We start from the raw sequence: 23173 nt of genomic DNA, 5'->3' as shown, positions 1-23173 counted from the left end.
CTACCTCACTCAAACCAACGGAGCTGCAAAACAGGAAGATCAAGATATCGGTTTACTTTATTCACGAGAGAAGTGGATTAATGTTGAGAAATGTTGCTAGGACAACAAAACAAAAAGGCAACATCAGAGCCTGAATGCTGAGCTGCTCTCTTGCTGCTGAGGGGAGCGAGGACGTGCTGTGCACTGGCCCCGATTCCAGACAGAGCAGCACTCAGAGCACCAGGCTCGGCCCTTCGTGCTGTCCAGGCTCTTTGAGCTCTTCTTTCAGGAGCTCAACACTAAAGGATGGAAGAGGCAGCTGCTGCCTCTCAAGCAGCTTCCAGGGAGCGCACTGTGGGGTAGCCAGGGCTCTGCAAGCCACCCTTTTCCCTCTGGAAATGACCAGCCTTGAGACAACAGAACACAGCAACTTCACCTCAGCTGGAGCTGGGAAGAGAAGCACAAGTTACAACTACATGGAAGCAGCCAAGAATCTCACTACAGCATTTCTGGGAGGGGAAGAGCAGGGAAGACACCACAGCCCTGGCACAGCTGTGCTGAAAAGACTACGCTAAAAGCTGGAATGGTGGGAGGTGAACAGGTTTCACGCTGTGCTAGGAAATGAGACCATGTCCCTCTGATCTCACACCTCCCCAGGCCAGGCACGGCCTAGCGGAACTGGAGTGGGCTGATCCGCAGCCCGATGACGTCTTTGCCGATCTCTGTCACCTGAGGAATAAAAAGGAGATGATTAATGCCTAAAAGCAACTCAACGGCCCAACCCTACGTGCAGCACTAGGAGCTTCAAGAACACGTCTTGCCGCTCCTTGCAACGGTATCTGAAGGCAGCACCTAAACTACGCAGTATTCTGCAATTCCCAAACCACCTGACATGCCAAGCCCTCCAATGTTCAACTTGACCCAAAATCTACGCTAAGTCAGGGGGCAAGCAAGGGAAAAACTGCTGGAGGGGACTGGGGGATGATGTGATTGAAAGCTGCCCTGAGGAAAAGGACTTGAGGGTGCTGGTCGAGGAGAAGCTCGACATGAGCCAGCAACGTGTGCTTGCAGCCCAGAAACCAACCGTGTCCTGGGCTGCATCAAGAGAAGTGTGGTCAGCAGGGTGAGGGAGGGGATTCTGTCCCTGTTCCTCTGTGGTGAGGCCTCATCTGGAGGATTGTGTCCAGTTCTGAGCATAAGGAGGAGATGGAGCTGTTGGAACAGGTCCAGAGGAGGCTACAAGGATGATGTGAGGGCTGGACAACGTCCCATCAGAGGACAGGCTGAGACAGTTGGGGATGTTCAGCCTGGAGAAGGCTCCAAGGGGATCTCAGAGCGACCTTCCAGTACCTGAAGGGGCCACAAGAAAGCTGGGGAGGGGCTGTTCCCAAAGGCTTGTGGTGATAGGAGAAAGGGGAACGGGGATAAACTGGAGAGGGGCAGATTTAGGCTTAATATAAGGAAGAATTTCTTCACTCTGAGAGTGATGAGGCCCTGGAACAGGTTGCCCAGGGCAGTTGTGGCTGCTCCATCCCTGGAGGTGTCCAAGGCCAGGTTGGGACCTTGGGCAGCCTGATCCAGTGAGAGGTGGGGGGTTGGAACTAGATGATCCTTAAGGTCTCTTCCAACCCAAACAACCCAATCTATGGTATGATGATGGTTTTGGGGTAGGTCTAAACAGAGATGGAGGCTCCCTTACCGTGGTGACACGGCAGATCTGCCCATGGAACTCTGGGCAGTAGCAGGCCCCGCTGAGCGGACACTTCTCCACGGGTTTGCCACGATAGATGGGTCGGTAAGAGGCGGCGCAGATGTCGAAGGGGTTGTGCATGTCATAGTTGAGCTGGTAGGTGTCAGTGGGATTCTTCTCACACGCCGACAAGATCTTGCGAGTCTGCAAAGAGCAACCGTGTTGAGCAGAGAGGTAGGAAGGAATCAGCCCAAAGAGGGTCCATCACAGCAGGTATTGCTGCCCCTGCACCTTCCAGACGTACCTGCTGGGCCACCTCGGGCTTCGGACCCAGCTCCAGCAGCCGACGTGCAAAAGTAGCAGCGGTCTTGAAGTTTTTGAGTTTGAAGAAGAGGTTGAGAGCCGTCCGCAGCACCAAGATCATGTGGACGGGCTGCAGGTTGGAGTGGGTGAAATAGGCAGCCATCTGCGTGAGGGGGAAAGCAGGAAAGCAGGGAGACAATTACCAACCACGTGAGGAACTGGATACACTGAAAATGCTGCAAGAAACCCCTTCCAGGTAATCGCTGCCACACTTGCTCTTTAAAGGAGGAAAAGAGAACTGTTCTGGTTTAAGCTAAAATAGAACCTATTTTCTCACTTTAGCTCGATCATGTCTAACTAACTTTATTTTCTGATGGCTAACTGCATGGTTTTCAGGCAGCGTCTGTCTCTAGAAGTGATCACACAGGGCACTCGGATGCAGAAAGGCCATTGCTTATATTTATTCCTATGGAAAGCAAAACCATCCTCGAGCTGGTGGAGCCATAAGTCAAAGATGAAGAAGGGTGACACCCGCAGGGAGGGGCGGACAAGACAGGGGATCCCAGACTGACCAATCCCACCCCATTTGCATCATATAACTGAGAGATCATGAGGGTCTCGCTCTTCTTTGACGGTCGATGGCCAGTGAGGACCTTGTCTGTCTGCCCCACCAACACATTCCAAACTCCAGTTCCTGAGCCCAGCTCCTTCCTAGCCCGAACCTTTACCCTCATGTCTGCTCTGCAGTAACTGTGGTGACAGTCATCGAGAGGTGGGGGGACAATTTCATATATTTGATTATTTTTATTGCTATTTTTGTTAAAGCTATTTTAGTTCAGTTTTCAACCCACAAGTCTTTTTCCTCTCGTTTCCATTTCCCAGGAGGGAACTGGGAGCCCAACTGCCTGGTTTTAGCTGTTGAAATGAGCCAAAACCAGAGCTAAACTGTGACACGGAACTCAAGATTCCCAATGCCTTTTTGAACCCAAAGGCTACTTCTCCCTCACAGTGAAGGAATTCAGTTTCCATACCTCGCAGATTCGCTTCTGCTGCTCCAGGGTCTCTTTGGGCAGCTTCTTCCGCTCGATCTCCATGGAGAGTCCTACAATGTACTCCCGGCAAATGGCTATGAGCTGCTGGGCCTTTGAGGGGGAGACAAGAGTCAAGCATTCTGCCTCCTGCCCCAGGGGACAGGCAAAGGGCAGAAGAGTTTGCCTCTCACCTCAGCGATCTCCTGTTTGTTGTCCACCACCAGCAGGGGCACGCTGAGCAAGATGGAACGGAACTTCTCCACAGCTTCCTCAAACTTGCCAGCTGTGGTGAGCTGGTAGCACAGCTGCAGGCGCTGGATCAGGTCATTGAGTTTGAGTCCAACAGCAGGAAGGGCGTTCTTCAAGCCAGCTTCTTTCCTGGGGGCACCAAGAAAAGGGCTTGGAGCCCCTGATCCGGTGGGATGTGTCCCTGCCCATAGCAGAGGGTGGAACTAGATGGGCTTTAAGGTCCCTTCCAACCCAACCCAACCCGTTCTATGATTTCTGGCTAAAACTGTTGAGGAGTCTGGGAGGTCAACAGCACAGAGAAAAGAACAGAAAAGGATCTAATCCATTCGCTTACCAGTTGCGATGAGGGTATCCATACATGGTAGGGAGACATGGCAGGGCCTGGTAGGTCGTACGGCCACGGGCGTAGGTCTGCAGGAACAGCTGCTTGTAGGGTCCAAAATTTGTTACTCCTACCTGGTCATGGAGAAGCTGGAAGAGACAAATTGATCTGCTGAGATAAAGCTCTCCAAGGCTGTACAGGCATCACCCAGGCACACAGCAACTCTTATTTTATAACCAGAGAAAACAAGGCACAAAATTACTCACAAAAGGACAGAAAACAAAGCTTCAGACTAGATCAGAGACAAAAATCTATGGGGAGAAAGGACAATCTTTTCCCTAGAAGGTCCAGGGGAAACTTACTCTCATTGCTGTCTCAAAGGAGCCAGCCAGGATGTGGTCAACAGGAAGCTGAGAATTGTTACACCACACCTACAAGAACAGAGATAAGAGGAACTGAGCATATGCAGACATTTCTCTTGTGTATCCTCATCATTCCTAGTTCCCCATAACGAAGCTCCCGTGTTGTGCTCACAGATTGTGGAATCATAGAATGGTTTGGTCGGCAAGGACCTCAAAGCCCATCCAGTTCCACCCTACTGCCATGAGCAAGGACACCTCCCACTGGGTCAGGTTGCTCAAAGCCTCATCCAGCCTGGCCTTGAGCTCCTCCAGGAATGGGGCACCATGACATCTCTGGGCAACCTAGGCCACCACCTTCCCAGAAAACATTTCTTCCTAAGATTTCATCTAAATTGAACCCCAAAAACACACACTAAAGTAGAAAGGTTCTGAGAAAGTCAAAGACTTACGCAATTACCTGAGTTGGGCTGGTGCCCTTGGTGGGTGGTACAAAGAATCCATCCTCTGCTCCTCCTGCTGGACCAGCAGGAACATCCTGGGGGAACACACAGAGGAGTGATTAGGGTGGAAGTTTCCAGCACCCAGATGAAATCAGAGCTGGCCATAGCAGTGGCGACCAAGTCTCAGAAGAAGCACAGAACACATTTTCCTCCTCACCACCACAAGCTGCCACACCAAGTAACTATGAATGGGCTACTTCAGAAGCCCCTCAGAAGCCTCCTACCAGTTCAGGGGGAAGATCTAAGTCTTCTTCAACTTCCCATCCACCTCCTTCTTCCTGTCCTTTCCCTAGACCTTCCTCTCCAAAGCCTTCTCCAGCATCCACAAAGCCATCTGCATGAAAGAGGCAGGGCAGAAAGGGTCAGAGTTCTCACAAAGACACGGATTTACACTTCAGCGAGAAAAACTCTTAGATTCACCCACCTTCATCCAGCTGCAGCTCTGCATCTTCTCCCCAGCCTTCAGTGCCAACAGTGTCGATATCAATATCAGCAGCCAAGGCACCTCCTTTGCCTACAAAAACAGCAGGATCCTTCACTTAGTCATCTAATAGAACAGTTTGGGTTGGAAGGAACCTCAAACCCACCCCAGTTCCAGCCCTGCGATAGGCAGGGACACCTCCTGCTGCATCAGGGGCTCCAAGCCCCATCCAACCTGGCCTTAGTTCACAATAGAACTCGGGGCTCCAGGTTGGGTCTCCCCAGAGTGGAGCAGAGAGGCAGAATCCCCTCCATTGCCTTGTAGGTCCCACACAAACAAATCTGAGCTTAAACGCAACACAGTGCAGGAGCCATGGAAACAAGTATCTCCACATTCTGCATGCCCCAGCTTAATGCAATTTTTCTAGTCGAACGCAATACCTTTGCTAGCGATCGTTCCTTCAAAGAAGCCCTTGGAGACAGTCAGCAAGGGCCAGTTGGTATCCAGAGGCATGACAGGAGCAGGGGGCTGCAGCAGCTTTGCATTGTGATTGATTTCGGGAATCTGAGCAGAGAGGAGGAGAAAAGAGTTAAGGCCACATAAGGCAATTCCTAGTCTTTGACCCATCCACCTCCAGCCAGCAGAGTCTCAAGCCTAGTGGTGGTGACTGAAGCAAAGATAGCTCCTCCCTCCCAGAATGGAGCTGCCCAATAAGTCACAGAACCACCAGATCCTGCTGTTACGTCCTTCCCAACCTCTAGAGCTCTTGTAACAAAGCATCAGTCAGTTTGCTAACCGTTTCCTTTTCAGGATCAAAAGTCTCCTTCAGGCTTTCAGCTTCCTCATCCAGACCATGAGTTGCAGCGGTGAGATAGGCCAGGGACTCTGAAATGAGATACAATTAACACGAGTGTGTTAACAGCCAAGAGAAAGAGGACTTCTCATAGCAGCACCCATGGCCTCACTGTCACAAAGGAATGACTGGCAGTGCACCAGGGGGTAGAATCACAGCTTTAGGGGTGGCACTGGATTCAGGATTGACCATTTGAACATGTTCTACAGCTGATTTGGTCTCCTGGACGAGATTTTTGCTCCTTTCTGCTCATCCCATCCAGTTTCTTAGGTAAGGGATCACAGTGATGTGCCTCCAGAAATTACCGTTCACCCCCAACAACCCCTCGAGCTTCTCCCAAGCCCACAGAGATAAATCTTAGTTGGATAGTACTCACTTTGCCCGCAGTTCCTCAGGATCCTCACTCTCTCTGCCACATCTCCTAGATACAAGGCGTTCTGGTAGTGGCCACTCATATCTTTACGGATCTCAGCTAAACCAAACGAGAAACAAGTCACAATAGCTTTGCTGTTCTTGGCCTCCACTCTGATGCCACTCACTCCCTCTGGGAATGCCATTCAGATTCTCTTATCTCGTTCTTCTTTGCCACCACCCTGGCACTCACCTATCTTCATCATCTTCCGAAGTTTCTCCAGATTGCCAGTGATGAGATAGAGGAAGGAGAGCCTATCGAAGTTCTTGGTGCGCTGGTAGCACATCTCCACAATCTGGTGATTCCCTTGCAGCAACGCCACTTCTCCCAGTTTCTCCCAGCAATTCTTGTCATCCAGAGCTTTGGCTGCTTCCAGAGCAATCTAAAGAGAATCACCATGGTTACAAAGGCTTTGAAAAGAGCAGATTTCGCTGCAGGCTCCTGTTGATGACGCCCGTGATGGAAAGCAGAGCATTACAAGGATCACTGCACTAAATAATTCCACCAGCTGAGGGCCAGCACCTTAGCTCTGGGCAACCTGGGCCAGGGCCTCCCCAACCTCACACCAAAACATTTCTCCCTAAGATCTCATCTCAATCTCCTCTCTTTCTGCTCCAAACTGTTCCCCTTGTCCTGCCCCTGCACTCCCTGATCAAGAGCCTCCCGCCCGGCTTTCCTGGAGCCCCTTTCAGGCGTGGAAGCTGCTCTAAGGTCTCCCCATAGCCTTCTCTTCTCCAGGCTGAACCCAAACTCTCTCAGCCTGTCCTCATACGGGAGATGCTCCAGCCCTTAAATGACCTTCGAGGCCTCCTCTGGACTCACTCTAACACTTCTTCCACATACTCTTCTACTTTACCACAAAAAGTAAAGTTTCTGAGTGATGCCTTTCTCACAGCACCTCCTGCCAACTCACCTCAATGTTGCCACACTCCAGTGCCAGGCTGAAACGTGTCTTCTCATCCTTGACAAAGTGCAGGGCCACCTCGGGGTAGCCCTTCTTCTGCAGGTAGGCAATGATAGACTGCCCCACAAGCTTCGCGTTCCTCACCATGTGCAGCACCTGCAAAGAAAAGGCTCAGACATCAGAGCTGGCACCACAACTTGGAGAAACTTCCTTCGGGGATAGTTCAAGGAAGAGCGTGGGGTTCCTTGTGTCTCCTCACCTCATCATACTTTCTGTTGATCAACGCCAGCTTGAATTTGAACTCGGTGGGATCAATAGTGAGGACCCTGGGGCGGCACTCTCTGTCCAGGCAGTACACGTTATTCCCCTTCACGCGGGTGACGTAGATAGGGAGGTCCAGGGTGCGGATGATTCCATGATCCCTACACCAACACAGAGCACACTTGTGATGCATGAGCCAACACATCTGTACAAGCACAGCCTCCACAGGGAAGTTATTCTAGCCCGTGTTATAAAAATGGGGTCCAAGATAAAGAGTGCAGCCACCCAGCCCAGCAAGAAAATACCAGCAACCAAACATGAGACATTCAAGGCCAGGTTGGATGAGCCTTGGATCCACTGGAAGGTGTCTGGGCCCATGGTGGGTTGGGCTTTGAGGTCCAAATCATTCCACGACGCTACGATTCAAGGGCTCAGCAAATAAGCCCCAGACTCACCCGGTGGTGACAGCGTATTTGATGTGATTGCTGGTGGTATAGATGAAAACGCCGCTTTCATCCCAGGCACCGCTCTTGACGCGAATGTTTTCATGGATATTACACAGCGACTCCAGTTTTCTGTTGCAGATCATGATGGCTGGAGAGTAAAGCCAAAAGAAGTAGGGTTAGGGAACCCTCTACTGTTAAACATCTGCCTCTGAATTATGGTTTCTCTTCCAGCCTCAGCAACAGCAACTACATTCGGTGTCAGACACTATGGAGATGATGGCATCCACAACTAAATTATCACCATCTGCCTGTGTTTTATCAAACAGACTAGCTGGATCATTTTGAGGAGTACAAGCAGTTTTACAAGGTTACAGAAAGGTTCTGCTGAAGAGACAAAGGGGATGGGCCCACACAGTGACTGTTTTCAGCTGCACCCTCACTACCAGCCAAGAATTGGCTGGTTTCTCCCGCAGGAACCAAGCGAGGAAGGAGCTGGTGAGCACAAGATGCAGGTGAAACATCGCACCCCGCCACCGCTTACCGTGCTTAGCCAGCAGAGCTACGTGGGACATGTCAGCCGACCAGATGACGTATTTCACCTTGGAGATCTTCACAGAGGCCAGAGTTCTGGGGAAGAACAGCACCGACATCAGAGTCGAGCAAGACTGACAACAAAGGTGAGAACTACACCCTGAACCAAACTTGCAGATGTTCTTTTTGCAACTCTGGAGCTATAAAACCATGAGGCAGAACTGAGCGTCTCTGCAGTGCAGCCCAGCAAAACAAACCTCTCTCCATATATATGTCCTCAAATATATCTGAGTGATAACGGACCTCAAAATGTTTTTTGCCGAGAAGTTTTTAGGGATGGATTGACCAGAACAAGGGAAATGAGGTTATTTCTGAGCAGCATTTGCTCTGTTACATTTATTTGCAGCTTTCCCAGCAACAGGATAAAGACAAAGGCATAAAAATAAGGAAACAAAACTCATTCTGGGACTTGAACGATCAACATATTGATGATCCAGAACCTTCTCAAGCCTACAAAGACAGCCAAAAGCACCAACTCCTTGCATGTTTCTTTGTGGCTAGCAACACATAACCCAGCACAAAGAGTTTTTGGGCAGATATAAAGCATAAGGGAGAAGATATCTGGCAAGCTTAGCTTGACTGAGTTTGAGATTTTGGGTTCTTTCCACTTTTATTGCCCCCGATTCTGCAGTCACGGGATTCACTAGGGTATGGCTCGCATCACCCCGTGATCAATGGCACGATGCCTGCAGCATAAATTGCACCTTGGCTATGTTTACTCTCTGCTCTCCATAACAGTTGTTAGCCGTGGTTTGGATCGCTCTGACGCAGCCTGCAGCTGATGCTGAATTCTGGAGTGCATTAATAGCCATTAGCCATCCCCAGAGGGCACACGCCAGCAGGATTACGATATTAAAACTGCTCCCGGCAGGCTGGATCTCACCGCTTCTGCTGCACGTCAAAGAGGGTGATGGAGTCTGCATCTCTCAGCAGCAAGTTCCCCGTGCCAGCATAGAAAATCTCATCACAGTTCGGCACCTGCACCTTCTTCGTGATCTCATTCTTCAGGTTTTTGATGAGGATCTGACATATGACGTGAAGAAATGTAAGAGCACAAGGTAGTCAGGGAGACTCTACAAAAGAATTCAGGGTTGTTTTAACTCTGATTTTTTTTTGTGGAGCTAAACCTCAGTGACAAGAGGCCAAAATACAGGCTGCAGCCTTTCCTGAAGGAGGGAAAAACTTTCATCCTGCAAGAAAACCCAAACACAAGTTTGCCAGAGAGCAAACACACTGGTTTTGGTCCCACTGGTGTCACTATGAGCTGGCTGATCAGAGTTTACAAGCCCTTTCTACAATAAAGATACGAATGAAGTAAATATCAAGGAAAAGGGAGAGAGAACATAGTGCAGAAAGAGGAACTGGGGATGTTAAGAGAGGAGAACAGCAAGTGGAGAAGCGGAAGGGCAGATTTAAGAGGATAGGCATGAAAAAAGCTTGAATTTACTAAGGCAAAAATCATCCTGAAAGGAAAAAAAGAGAAACACGACACCCTGCACAGGGTAAAGAGCAAAGCTGTTCTTCCCCTTCCCGTCATGTGAATTCAAGCAGGGAAAACTTTACATGACTGTCTTTGCCCCTTTTTTCTCCTACTGCACCGCAGAAGGATAGGGAGCTTCATCACTAACCTGACCCATATTTTCACCATTTCCCCATTACTTTCACAGTAAAAGAGTGACCTGTGTGGCTTCACAGTCCCGTTCAGGTCAGCTTTCACTCCTGAACACACATCCTGTTCCAGGCTTCCAGCAACTGAGCTAAGATTTATGGTGAAAGGGCTTAAACAACATTTCAACCCATTACTTTTTCACTGCGTTCTACTTCTTCGTGTAGGCCTGCAGCCCACTCTCTGCTGACAACCAGTCTACGTGGATCTCCAATAATTCTGTTAACCCAATCTCCCTGCTCCCCATCCGCAGGCTTCCAATCGACAATGTGCCCTGTTAAAAAGATGCCCCTATTAAGTTTGTTCCCTTACCGAATGCATCCGATCCAGGACGGCGAAGCGGTTACGAGCTACCCACACAGCTGTCAGCCCGGAGGAACGCTTCCCTTCAGGGGCTGGGGAGAGCAAAAACGCAAGCAGTGAATAAAACCTCTGGCAGGCTTTTACGGCGACACGTTACTCAGTCTCGGTTGAGCCCGTCTTGGCTGTTGGAGCCGCTTCCTGCGAATTCATGTTTAACCTGAGGCGAGTACAGGGCTCGTTCCCTCCCTTGATGTCCTCTCCGAGCACGGCGTGGCCAGCGCCAGCCCCTTCTCTCCAGCCAAGGCACAAGACAAGCTGCTGGTTTCACCGCCAACGCCGCTGCCTGGCACTGGAGGGGCCATCCTGGACGACAGCGCCGTCTGTCAAGCTAACGAGCTGAGCCTCGCCGGCCAAACGAACCGAGCAGCGAGGGTCCCGGCTTCGATGGAAGCTCCCCCTCCTTCTCTCTCTCTCTCCCCTACAAACTGGTGTAACAAGCTGGAGGAGAAAGGCTGCGCTCTCCTCAGCATGCAGCTGCTCTCCTGGTTTTAAAATGCTAATACAAACAGAGCTCGGCGAGTCAGACAGCACGGAAAGAGCAGGACAGCAGGATGTGGAGAATTCTTTTTGCAAGAGGGAAGAGTGAAGCGAGAGAGCTGCTGCTGTTATGGTGAAATAACATTTTCTTCAGGTCCCAGAGCCTTTTTTCCCCACTCCTGCTGCTGAACACCAGCAGTTTTGGAGACTCGTGTACCAGACTAAGAGCATGATGCCATTTGTGGCAGTTCTGCATCCTAACAAACGATGATTTAAACCTGATTGCCTCATTCCTCAGCCCTCATTTACCACCCAACACAACACAGACCTGCCTGAACTCGATTCCCGGCTCCAATCTGGGTTTTCTGATGACAACTTCATCCATTCTTATTAATCCCCACAACTCAGCACCTTTACCGGCTTTAAGTCTTCAACGCTGACTGTAGGTCAGGTAGAAAGTGATTGGAATACATTACCCAGAAGACTGTAAAGTGATAAGGAAGCTCAGCTTCACGTGTAGGTCAGGTAAATTGTAGTGATAGGATGAGGAGCAGTGGGGATAAACTGGAGAGAGGGAGATTTAGACTAGATGTAAGGAAGAATTCCTTCACCATGAGAGTGGGGAGGCCCTGGAACAGGTTGTCCAGGGAAGCTGTGGCTGCTCCATCCCTGGAGGTGTCCAAGGCCAGGTTGGATGGGGCTTGGGGAGCCCGATCTAGTGGGATACATCCCCAGCCAACTCTGCTTTGAACGCCTCAAAGTGAACACTTGAAATCTATTCCAGCAACGTTTAATCTTTATAAAGTTACTCAAAAGTCTCCCCTCTCTCTTTGTCTCTTCAAATACTCCTGCTGACCAGACTGAACAAAGGAATCTTCTCTTCATTAGACCCAGAGAAACGCATAAATCTATGAACAAGCGAGCTCAATTCCTGTCTCTCTCATCCATCACTCCCACTCATTTCAAATCCTTTACTGCCATGACGACAGAGGCAGGGGGAACCAGCTGGAGTTTCAGATCCCAAATGGAATTCATAGTTCGGAGAAAGAACTCTCTTTTTTCGTTTCCCTAAATCATTTTTTGACTTGTAAATTGCCCAAAACTGATGTGGAATTTGCCGAGAGGAAGAACAGCTACTGGCATCACTGCGCTGTCACTTTTACAGCCACTTTTCAGAGCATAAAACCTCTTAGAACAAAACATTTCTGCTTAAAATCCATCTCTTTTGACAAGCCAGGAAGGCTGCCCGCTGCGCGGAACGGGAGAACCGAAAGTTCCTAATAACAAAATTATAAAATATATATTTGTAGCAGTAAAAGTTTGAGATGAACATGAATTTTTCAAGTCAATGTAGTGTGATATAGTGAGCAGGAAGCCTGCCAAATGCTGTGTGCTGCGGGGGCATTGGGAAACACAGCGAAAGAGTCCAACGCGAGAGGCTGAGAGAAATGAAGCTATTTTATATATACCATACACAGTGGGAGAGCGGAGGAGGGGACAGCTACAGCGTAATAAACACTCCGAAGGATTAATGTGAAATGAGAAATGCCTACCATCAGGATTCTGGGAGTCTGCGTCCTTGGGAATGGTGTAGAGGTCGTAAGTGCTGTTCTCTAAGTTGCTGGCTCTCTGCAGAGAAGTGGGGGAAAGACCCATTTTGAGAGAGGATTTCGCAGAAGCGACATCCACAGCCTCGTGGTCGAGTTCTGTAACGCACTCTGCAGCGAGACCGACTTACTGTACAGAGGAGGACAGCGTTCTCAGCTGGGTTGTACGACATGTTGAACACAGGGAACTTGGAACCGCTGAAGAAGAGTCACGAAGAAAAGAGAAAGTTAGAAGGGATCGTGATTATTTCTCCTAGAATCGCCCTCTGATAAATACTCTACGTGTTCTGAAATACCAAACAGCAGAAAAGCTCAGTTCAGATGAATTTCCTGAGGTAAAATCACTTGGAAATACTGCAAGAACAACAGTTTCATAAATGAAAAGAGCTAGGATGTCAGTTTGAAACTTGGAACTTAGAAGTTATAGCTATGCCCAGGTAAAAACAGACCTAAAAAACTGCTTGTAGGCTTTTTAAGTTCATCTGACAGAAGAGCCAGTTGAAACGGAGGTATGGAACACAACAATATCAACCTATACATAAACAAGAAACTAAAAAGGGATTCAGGGTACTTGCAACTCCACTCATATCATGATGAGCACCCGACTCTCACCTTCGCAGCTGCATGACAGCGACATCTTTGGAACTGTTGAAATCCAGCTGGCGGAGGAAGCGGTCCTTCACGTAATAGAGCATGTTCCCGTGCACAGCGTATGCAGGCCTCTCGCGCTCCAGTTTGAACACGATCATCCCGCCATCGTGGCCTGAGAAAAGGCAGAACAGAATTCAGATGTGAATTAAATCCTGTGTTATTTCTCTAGATAACTTTCCGATGCCCTTCAAACCAAGAATCACAGAACAGGTTGGAAGGGACCTCAAAGCCCATCCAGTCCCACCCCTGCCATGGGCAGGGACACCTCCCACTGCATCAGGGGCTCCAAGCCCCATCCAACCTGGCCTCGAACACCTCCAGAGATGGGGCAGCCACCCCTGCTCTGGGCAACCTGGGCCAGGGCCTCCCCACCCTCACAGCAAAATGTTTCTCCCCAAGATCTCATTTCAGCCTCCCCCCTTGCAGCTCAAAACCATCCCCCTTTTCCTCTTCCTGATCAAGAGCCAGACAGCACAGTGAGGCTGGGCTGATGCTTGGCCTCATCCAGAGCTTAGAGGCCTTTTCCAACCTTAATGATTGTAGGATTCTCAGCATTAGAGCATTTAGCTCACTAATGCAGAGCTTATCTTGTTCTCACTCCGAACTGCAGCTGATACAAGATCGCACTCCACTAAATCTCTACCCTACAATGCAGATGTTTTTATTAAATGTAAGTCATTGTGTTCTGCTTGAGAAGAGCAGATCCTTTATGTTTTGCTACATGGAATATGTATTTTCTTCACAGCAACCTGTCAGGCACTAAGTAGGAGCTTTTTTTACCTGCAGCAAAGAGGTTGAGGTTGGGATGAGCAGCCAATACCCAAAAGCGATCATGATCACGCCGGAAGGTCTGGACGCCCGTGCTAAATGTGCAACAGAAGGAATTAGGAATATCAGCAAAATGGAAATGTTGGTGTGAACTAAAGCTAAAAGGAACCTCCCAAGCTTTGCTAGAGACCCGCTGCATGGCATCGAGCACAAGGAGCCCACAGAGTTCACAACACAGCATTCCAAGCCTACTGTCAATTAATTCACTCATTTAAGGTATTTTCAGCAGCAATATCACTGAAAAGTCAGCCCTCTTCCACTGGCTTTTGGAGAATTAAAAGCCTTGCTCTTAACACACATCTCAAAGGGAAAGAAAACATGAATAACAGGACTTCTCACTCACAAATTATCAAACACCAGCCCTGATGTTTCAAGAACTACTAGGGTTTGGTTTAATAACTGTGGTTCTTCCCTAGGTGTAAAAGTTTCCATAATAAGACCAGGTCAGATGCTTGACAAGCACTCACCGTTTGGACATATCCCAGACACGGATGCTCTTGTCTTCTGAATTGCTGAGGATCAGCTCCTGCCGAGGGTGAAAGACGGCGCACGAGACATTGTTGTAATGTCCCCGGCAAGTGTCAACCTCCCAGGCCTTCGATTCTAACCACAAGTGGAAAAGAATGAGGAAAATAATGCTTAAAGAGGCTGAACTCTGCCATAGAAGCACAGCAAGTGCTCTATAACAAAGCAAACTGCATCACCCACTGGTTACTAGAGCATTCTCTGAACTGACATTAATGATCAACCCTTCCTGATGGAGGGCTTCTGGCTTTCAAATCATCTCCCCAAGTTCTCATTCCACCAGTCTATACTCAAACAAACTTCAAAGTCAAGTTGTTCTACTCCTAAAGCTTCTGCTCGGCAGCATGTGCAAAGTGAACAAAGCTGGAAGCGTTTGCTAGAGAAATGAGCTCTCAAACACCAAAGCAAACACTGTTGGAATTATTTACCACTCTATCATACAGAAGTGTTTGCAGAGTATAAATCGCCTCCAGGTTCAGCTTACAGATGTTCAAACACCCATTTCAACTCCTAACCCCCTTTTCAATGTGGACTCCCCTGGAGAATCCTCGTACCGTTCATCCTCCAGATCTTCACTTGCCGATCGTCAGCTCCCGACACAATTAGCGGCATCGTTGGGTGGAAGGCGGCCCAGTTCACCCCACGATCGTGGCCCTGCAGGCAACGAGAAAACAATGGCTTGAAGCAATTTGATGACTGAATAGAATCAGCAAAGGAAGGACTAAGTCTGCAGCCAGGCTTGCCAAGACGCAGCTTTCACTGGTTTTACACACCACACTGCTCATACTGAGCGATAACAGAGAGTAAGATTATAGATGCCTCAATAACAAGCTTTGCAGATACCGTTCTTCACCAGCAGAGCAAAGCTGAAGCCCAGCAGCGCTTCCCAGCTTTAACAAGCCGCTACAGAAGGCTGCCTCGCCCATAATCTCCTTGCCTGCTTCCAGGAACACAAGTTAATAACATCTGCTATTTAACTGGGCTTTTGGCTGTTCAGAACAAACAATTTATTTGGTGACAGCACAAACATCTCCAGATTCCAGGTTTTTATGTCTGAAAAAGTAACCCTGATCTACAAGAGCATTTAACTCTGCAGAGCTGAGTCGGGTGTTTCAACTCCTTTTATTTCTGCTGTTTCTCTGGGCTTTTAGAGGATCATTTGTGCCACAAAACTCAACAGGCTGTAGAGAAACGGTACCTCAAGAACGTGCTTCACAACCGCATCTGTTGTCCCAAACAAATCCACCCCCGTTATTCCTCTGACATCCGACTCCACAGCTCCAGGCGACAGGTTCTTCTTCCTTAGGCCTTGTGGAAGAAAGAGGAAGGAGAAGCAAAGGTGGAGGAAGCAAAAACTACATTATCAAGACAACATTTCTGATTTAACAACAAGCTGACCTCTTTCCTGTGCTGTCTACACACATCTTCAGGTGTGCAGCTTGAAAGAGGGTGAGAAACATCTAGGACTCCCTTTGGCTTCCTCCAAAAGCACCAGCTCAGATAGGGATAGCAAAAGGAAAGGCTGCAAGGCAGCACATGGTACTAAGGACATAGAGAACAGGTCCTAAGCAAAGAGGGATTTACATTTCCACTTATCCACTTTTCACTGCTCTGCTCACATGAGCTTGTGCCTTTCAGGGGACCTTCAGCCATGCCACCTTGATGGCCCTTGGTGACACTTGGACAACCTGCCTGGACACAACATGTTTTCAGAAGGTAAAACTGTATGTTAAAGCCTGTTCCTGACCCTGAGTTGGGGTTGTTCAGCCTGGAGAAGAGAAGAATCTGGGAAGAACTTATAATGGCCTTCTAGTACCTGAACACGGCCTACAAGAAAGCTAGAGAGGGACTTTTTACGAGGGCATGGAGAGATAGGATGAGGGGGGATGGTTCAGATTAGACATTAGGAAGAAATTCTTCATGAGGAGGGTGGGGAGACTCAGAGCAGTGGTGGCTGCCCCGTCCCTGGAGGGGTTCAAGGCCAGGTTGGATGGGGCTTGGAGCCCCTGATCCAGTGGGAGGTGTCCCTGCCCATGGCAGGGGTGGGACTGGATGGGCTTTGAGGTCCCTTCCAACCCAACCCGTTCTATGATTCTAAGTCATCCAAGTTCAAGCAGACCTCCGTCTGCTATCCTGCACTGAAACCCAACAGAATACAGCAGGGAAAGAATTCAAAAAAGTTTCTCCTCCAACGGGCTGCAAGGAAATGACTGAATATAGAACATTCTAAAACAAGATTAGAAAATAAGCTTTTCCATGTAAGATTGCTTGGCCCGAGGATGCTGTTATAAAATATATCAAGGATAAGAAAAACCTGTCTAGGATAAAAGTGGAATTACACTGGGATGGATGCCAGGAGTTTAAGACGAAAACATAATACTGAAGACAAAAGTTATTATTTCGATGTTGTAACTGTGATTCTTAAACTCCTCACAGATTAACAGCTCATCTCAGCTTCCTCTCTGTGAAGTTTGGCTAACGAACACAACGCATCAGGGAGCATCTCACCACAAAGCACAAACGCTGGGTGCACCAATAGGCTGGGTAAGCAGTGAAGGACTCGAACGGCTGAGCTGTTCTTTCTGCAAAGCAGACACAAAGCACCCCAAAAAGAGGAATAAAACCAGATAGAATCCAAGGAAGCTGCGTAAAGAACCATTGGAAGAGACGATCCTTGAGTCTTTGACAAGCTGGGGAAACAGGACTGAGACACAAGTGGAATATTTCTGGATAACTGCACAAACCGAGAGGAAGGGCAGGACGTTCCCAGACCATGTCTTGGCTGCTCAGGGCAGGGAGCGGGGATGGAAAAGGGGCTTGAAGTGAAAGGCAGACGTTAGGCATTGTGAGAGGAGCTGTTAAAGCTGGCAAGGAGCCTCAGCTCGACGTGCAAACGAGCACCCAGGAGAAGAGGTGTTAAAATAACCAGAGGAAAGAGGCAGCGTGCAAACTGTGAATGGCAAGTTGGGAGTTAGGAAAGGAGGAAGATGACATGTGGTCCACTGCAAATTTTTTTGCTCTGTTCTGTTCTTCAGTGGAAGCCGAGAAGGGCTCTCAGGTACGGATTCCTTCACTGCTGGGTCCAGGTTCCTCCCTGTCCCTGTAACTCATCCTCATTCAGCAGGCAGTTAGAGAAGCACAGAGGGGGCTGAAGTTGCACCAAGGGTTTCACAAGGATTAAAATGCATCCAGTGAGTCACGGGAGAGGCAGTCCGGGTCCACAGATGCTACCTGGGAACTCAGCTCAGGGCCCCTCAGCATTCCCAGCCCAAACCCTCAAGTGATCCTTGTTTAAACTGGTCACCCAGATCGAGCAAGCAGAGCCCTGACTGAATAAAGGAGCTTCCAGCCAAGCATCAGACACTGACGTTTGCCAGCAACAAGAAAGGCTAAACAGGAGCTGGTGTGTGATGTCAGAGTGCATACAGAAGCACCCCAATCAAAATAAGACTACTAATGCCTTCCTCAGCATTTAATGCTTATCAAGAGACAGGAAAACAGATTATTTTGTAGATCCTGCAGGTTAATACCAGCGTCATCAGCAAGGGCTTCATTCCACAGTGCAGGTGAATAACACAAAACATACTCATGCATTTTAATAGACAAACAAGCTTCTCCTGGCTGCATTCACACAGTCTCTCTCAGGAGATGAGCAGGAATCATATCCTTTCACCTCCAGCATGTTTCTTTCGCACTGAAGATCCTTTATCAGGTTCCAAACCAAGGAACACCATCTGTACAGGAATTACAACCAATTCTGGTGCCCAGGCCAGGTCACATTCCTCATCCTTCACGCTCTCTGCCGAGGCTGGCAGCGTGGGGAGGAGGAGTTTGGAATGTGACCTTTACACTCATTTAACTGAAAGCAACAAGGAACCAGGGCTCATAATCCTAAAATCTGCTGAAAAACAATTCCCACTGAGGTCAGCAGAAGCTGCGAGTTCAGAGCAGCATTTGGAAACGGAGTTAAAGCTCAACACCAAGCGATGCTCCCAGGATTATGTGCACGACAGCCATCAGGCAAAATAACCTTTCCCAGGAGACTGCTGGAACCAGAACAGGATCCTGCTAAAGACATCAGTCATCTGGGGGAAAAATTGGGAATGGAGTTACATTTTGAACCCTTTTCTTGCCTCTCTGCAGGTTTTCCCCCACACTGGAATGCTCAGTGTCGTGTCTGACTGGGGCGACAGCTGAGTCAATAATTCAGCGTCTCTCAAACCCCTCATCACCCATCAGCTGAGGGAGAAAAAAAAAAAAAAAAGCTTTTTATCATCTCCAAACCAATTTGGCAGCTGGAACTCTGCTGAGAGAGACTGTTTGTGGGAGAAGGCAGCAGCAAAGCTTGCTGGCAGAGTAGCTGTTAAACTCTTCGTGCTGGCAGCAGAGAGGACAGGTTTTAAATAACAGCGCTCTCCTGTCCCCAGCCCCTGCTGGTGACACAGCTGGTGACACAGCTGGCCACGGCTGAGCACGGACTGCAAAGAGCACAGCCCTGCCCAACCAAAACTGCAATGGCGAGAGCGGATGAAGTCTGTCCCTAGAAAAGCTTTGCTGTAACACCACCAGTCCCTTATTTCCATTTAATATTTCCTTTACTTCCAGCTTTTCACAAAGGGACCGTAGTAAACCTTGTGAAGTCACTCTGTGGCTAAGGGATAGCTGAGGTAGAGCCCTGTCCTTCCCACAGTCTAGAGACCTTTTTCTCTTTCTGTCAGAACAACTGACTTCTGGCTGCCTCCAAGAATTTTTCAAGGGGACAAAATGCTATCTAGAGGTTTCTAAAACCCTCCTACAAGTCTATAAAGTTGATCAGTTGACAACACCACGTCCCTTCCAACTACAATACTTGTGGGCTGTATTAGCTATCAAACCAGACAGAGATAAGGTTGTAGAACCTCCCTCTTTAGAGGTTTTCCTGGTTGCACAAAGCTGCAGCTCAACTCCTCTGCAGTCACAGAAGACTGACTTCAAGCAAAAGGCTGGAGATGACACCTAGAAGTCCTTTGCAGCCAACTTCCTACAACTTATCCTTTAGATTGGATATCAAGAATAAGTTTTTTTACAATGAAGGTGGTGAAACACTGGCACAGGTTGACCAGGGAGGCTGTAGAGGCCTCACACCTGGAGATGTTGAAGGCCAGGTTGGATGGGGCTTGGACCAACCTGATCCAGTGGGAAGTGTTCCTGCCCATGGCAGGGGTGGAACTGGATGATCTTTAAGGTCCCTTCCAACCTAAATCATTCCATGATTCTACGACTTCATGAAAACCGAGGGGATCAGGTTCTCATCCAAAGGCTGCTTGCCCTGCTCTCAGACCAAAACGCTCTTTCCCATCTCCCTGCGCTCTCAGGAATTGCAGTTTTGAGTGGGCTTGGCCACCGGGTCCCCCTCGGTCTGGGCAGCTCACCAGAAATATCCCACACGCGCACAGTCTGATCCAAGCTGGCTGACACTACCAGGTCCTCCGAGGGGTGAAACTGGGCACACATCACATAGTGGTTGTGTCCTGTCAGCACACTACAAGGAAAAGGATAGAAAACACCATTTAAACATAAGATACATTCACACACATCCCAGTTTGCACCACCAGCGGTGAGCTCAGTCTCAGGAAGGATGATGAGGAACACGGGATTGCAGCAGCACTTCCAGAGAGCATTTGGGGCTCAACTTCCTGACAGCTTGAACTTCACAGGCTTCTGCATCGACACTCAGTCTTAGGAAGGATGATGTGAAATACGGGATTGCTAAGTGCTGCTCCTGAAGAGTTAGCACAGCCGAGCGCATCAGCTCTTAAAGAGAGCATTTCTGACAGCAGAAACTTCACAGCCTTCTGTTCTGACATGGTTGGACTGGATGACCTCACAGGTCTTTCCCAACCTCCGTGACTCTTTGCAGTACGTTAACCTCAAAACACTTCCAACCAGCCAGTGCATGAAGCTATAAATACAACTCAAACAGCATTGGAATAAATGAGCAACAAACAAGGCTGAGGGAACCGTTCCTCAGTCCTCTTTGTCATTTCTAATCCTTCAACCAAGCACGGCTTCCACTGGAAAGCAGGAATGAAGCCAGCTTGCCCCCAAACCACATGGTTCTATAAAGCACACGACGTTACCAAACACAAGTTCTGGACTGCCAGTTCCAAACCCGGATGGTCTGGTCATCGGAAGCACTCAAAATCCAGGGATATTCCTAAAAACACAAAGCATTCTGTGTACACAGTAACACACACCCTAGATGCCCCCTCCCCACACAGAATTTTGCAATCGTCCCCTGGAATGATCCTTTTTAAATCTTATTTGACATCTTGGAGGCAGAATCTGTGCCTCTTGCAGCTCTCATAAAGCCACCATGTCTGGAGGACCCTCATAGGGTGTCCAGGACAATTCCTTCAGCAAAGAATCCCACACAGGAAAGCAAGAGATTTCCTTGCACGGAGAAAGGGAACAGACACCCAGTGCTGGGGTAAGCGTGAGAGGAACTTACGTGGTGGAAGAAGGTGGTGCGGATATAATCCAAGTGCCCAAGGAGTGTGAAGAGACAACGGCGCAGTTTGTAATTCCAGACCTGAATAGCATAGAAGCAGAGCCCTGAGGGTGTGTGCCACCACCTGCTTAGTGTTCGGGAGCTTCCTCTCACCTCAGTCCCCCTCCAAGCCTCTCTCTTCCATTCTAAAACACTTTAATGCAAGCTACAATGAGACTTCAACTGGCTGCACTGAACTCTGAATTACAAAATGGTTTGGGTTGGGAGGGACCTCAAACCCATCCAGGTCCAACCCACTATCATGGGCAGGGACACCTCCCACTGCATCAGGGGCTCCAAGCCCCATCCAACCTGGCCTTGAACCCCTCCAGGGATGGGGCAGCCACCCCTGCTCTAGGCAACTTGGGCCAGGACCTCCCCACCCTCACAGAAGAACATTGCTCCCCAAGATCTCATCTCAATCTCCCCTCTTGCAGCTCAAAACCGTTGCCCCTTGTCTTATCCCTGCACCTCCTGCTCAAGAGCCCCTTCCCAGTTGGTCTGGAGCCCCTTTCAGCACTGAAAACTGCTCTAAGGTCTCCCTAGAGCCTTCTCTTCTCCAGGCTGAACAACCCCAACTCTCTTGGTTTGGCGTCGCATAGGAAGTGCTCCAGTCCTCAGATCACCTCCATGGCCTCCTCTGGACTTGCTCTAACAGCTCCATGTCCTTCCTGTGCTGAGGACTCCAGAATCAAATGCAGTATAAACAGGAGAATTGCGATTCCCATACTCCGTTTCCCTCCCATACACCTTCATCTTTTATCTAGCTTCTTTACGCATTCCACTCCCTGGATGGCGCCTTTTAGAGAACGAAAGCGAAAAGGTTCAAATTATACCTTTATTTTGTAATCGTCACCTCCAGAAACAAAGAGGGGCTGCTGCTTGTGGAAATCAATTCCTCGAACAGGTCCTGCAGGTAGGAGAAGTGGGTTGGACACAGCAAGACAGAGCTGGAACAGCCCCTTCTAACACTTAAAGGCTACAGTTTGCCTTCCTCCTCGCTCCTGCTTTTACGGGTAAACCAAGACCTTTGTAGCAACAATAAATATCATGCAACAGTCCGAGATCCCATTCCAAAACCCATTTCTTTACATCATGACACATTGGAGCCCTAAATCACTACCTAGGGGTTCATTTTTACAGCAGCAACAAAACCAACCCCCCGCTTTATGCACGGGCAAGCAATGAACCAAGCCAGCAAAGTGACCACAAAGAAACACAGGCTGAAACAGAAGCTCTGAAGTCAAAGATCCTCCTCTTGCATCCAACTCTTTGTTCTACATCAGGGCCCAGCAGCTCCCCAGCAATCCTCCCTCACCCAGCAGCTCCCACTATCCCCCCCCCTCCAACAGCTCCCCAGCAATCCCCCCCCACCCCAGCCACTTCCCAATAAGCTCCCAGCACCCTGCTTGCCCAGCAACCCATTCCCAGTACCCCCCGACCCCAGCAGCTTCCCGCTAAGTCCCCCAGCACCCTCTCAACACCCCCTCCCAAGCAGCTCCCAGCAACCCCCTCCCAGTGTCCCCCTCCCCAGCAAATACCCCTTTCCAGCAGCTCTCTAATAAACCCCTCAGCACCCTCCTTCCCCAGCAAGCCCCACAAAAACCTCCCAACAACCCCCACCCCAGCAGCTCCACAGCAAGCCCCCCAGCCCCCTCCCAACACCCCCATCCCCAGCAGACCCCAGCGCCCCCCCCCAAACCCCAGCAACCCCTTCCCAGCGCCCCCCTCCCAGCACCCTCCCCCCTCCCTCCTGACCGTCGTGCTCATCGAACTTGTCGATGAGGGTGCACATCCTGTAATCCCACAGCTGGATGACTCCATTGTGGAGACTGGTGAGGATCCACGGCCGCTTAGGGTGAAAGCTGAGCCCTGCGGCAACACAGACGGAGCTGGGAGAGAGGCCTCTGGGCCCCGGGGAAGCCGCCCAGCCGCTCAGGAAGGGCAGGGGCGGTCGGCAGCTCTCAGTGGAGCCCCCCCAGGTCCCCGGTAGCGGTCCTGGTCCTAGTCCTGCCGTTACCTTTCACCCGCGCCGATTTAGTCTCGAACTTGGTCAACATCGCCCTCCGCCACCGCCCCGGCCTCCACGTCGGCGCCCCGGAAGTGCCGCCGACTTCCGCTTATAAGCACCTCCCCGAACCATAGAGTCTCACTCCTCCAATACCATAGAGTAGCAGTCGCCCCGCCCCCTCGCCCCGCCCCC

General features: G+C 49.6%; 1 protein-coding gene across 1 annotated transcript; it reads right to left on the bottom strand.

Annotated features, from left to right (window-relative positions):
- Positions 1-39: 39 nt before the first annotated feature.
- On the bottom strand, positions 40-23082 carry COPA (COPI coat complex subunit alpha). The gene is made up of 33 exons (XM_069878705.1): positions 22991-23082; positions 22729-22842; positions 21807-21880; positions 20932-21012; positions 20561-20637; positions 19853-19962; positions 15640-15749; positions 14996-15095; positions 14384-14519; positions 13869-13951; positions 13050-13200; positions 12569-12635; positions 12384-12459; positions 10303-10385; positions 9208-9347; positions 8275-8360; positions 7743-7881; positions 7286-7448; positions 7036-7182; positions 6315-6504; positions 6087-6182; positions 5654-5742; positions 5298-5421; positions 4861-4950; positions 4661-4770; positions 4394-4471; positions 3937-4005; positions 3587-3723; positions 3195-3381; positions 3004-3114; positions 1974-2135; positions 1679-1873; positions 40-708 (listed from the first exon to the last, which is right to left on the bottom strand). Exons 1-33 carry the CDS (start codon positions 23028-23030, stop codon positions 649-651), a joined length of 3675 nt encoding a protein of 1224 aa, XP_069734806.1. The 5' UTR covers positions 23031-23082; the 3' UTR covers positions 40-648.
- Between the last annotated feature and the right edge of the window lie 91 nt (positions 23083-23173).

Source organism: Phaenicophaeus curvirostris, chromosome 29 (genome assembly GCF_032191515.1).
Source record: "Phaenicophaeus curvirostris isolate KB17595 chromosome 29, BPBGC_Pcur_1.0, whole genome shotgun sequence".
In the NCBI taxonomy this organism is placed as follows: Eukaryota; Metazoa; Chordata; class Aves; order Cuculiformes; family Cuculidae; genus Phaenicophaeus; species Phaenicophaeus curvirostris.
This window is presented reverse-complemented; position numbering and strand designations above follow the sequence as displayed.

Coding starts and splice junctions, on each gene's coding strand:
- COPA (XM_069878705.1), bottom strand. CDS start 23,030: ATGTTGACCAAGTTCGAGACTAAATCGGCGCGGGTGAAAG. Junction 14,520..14,995: donor GAAGATCTGGAGGATGAACG/GTACGAGGATTC, acceptor ACTTGTGGTTAG/AATCGAAGGCCTGGGAGGTT. Junction 3,115..3,194: donor ACAAACAGGAGATCGCTGAG/GTGAGAGGCAAA, acceptor TCCCCCTCAAAG/GCCCAGCAGCTCATAGCCAT.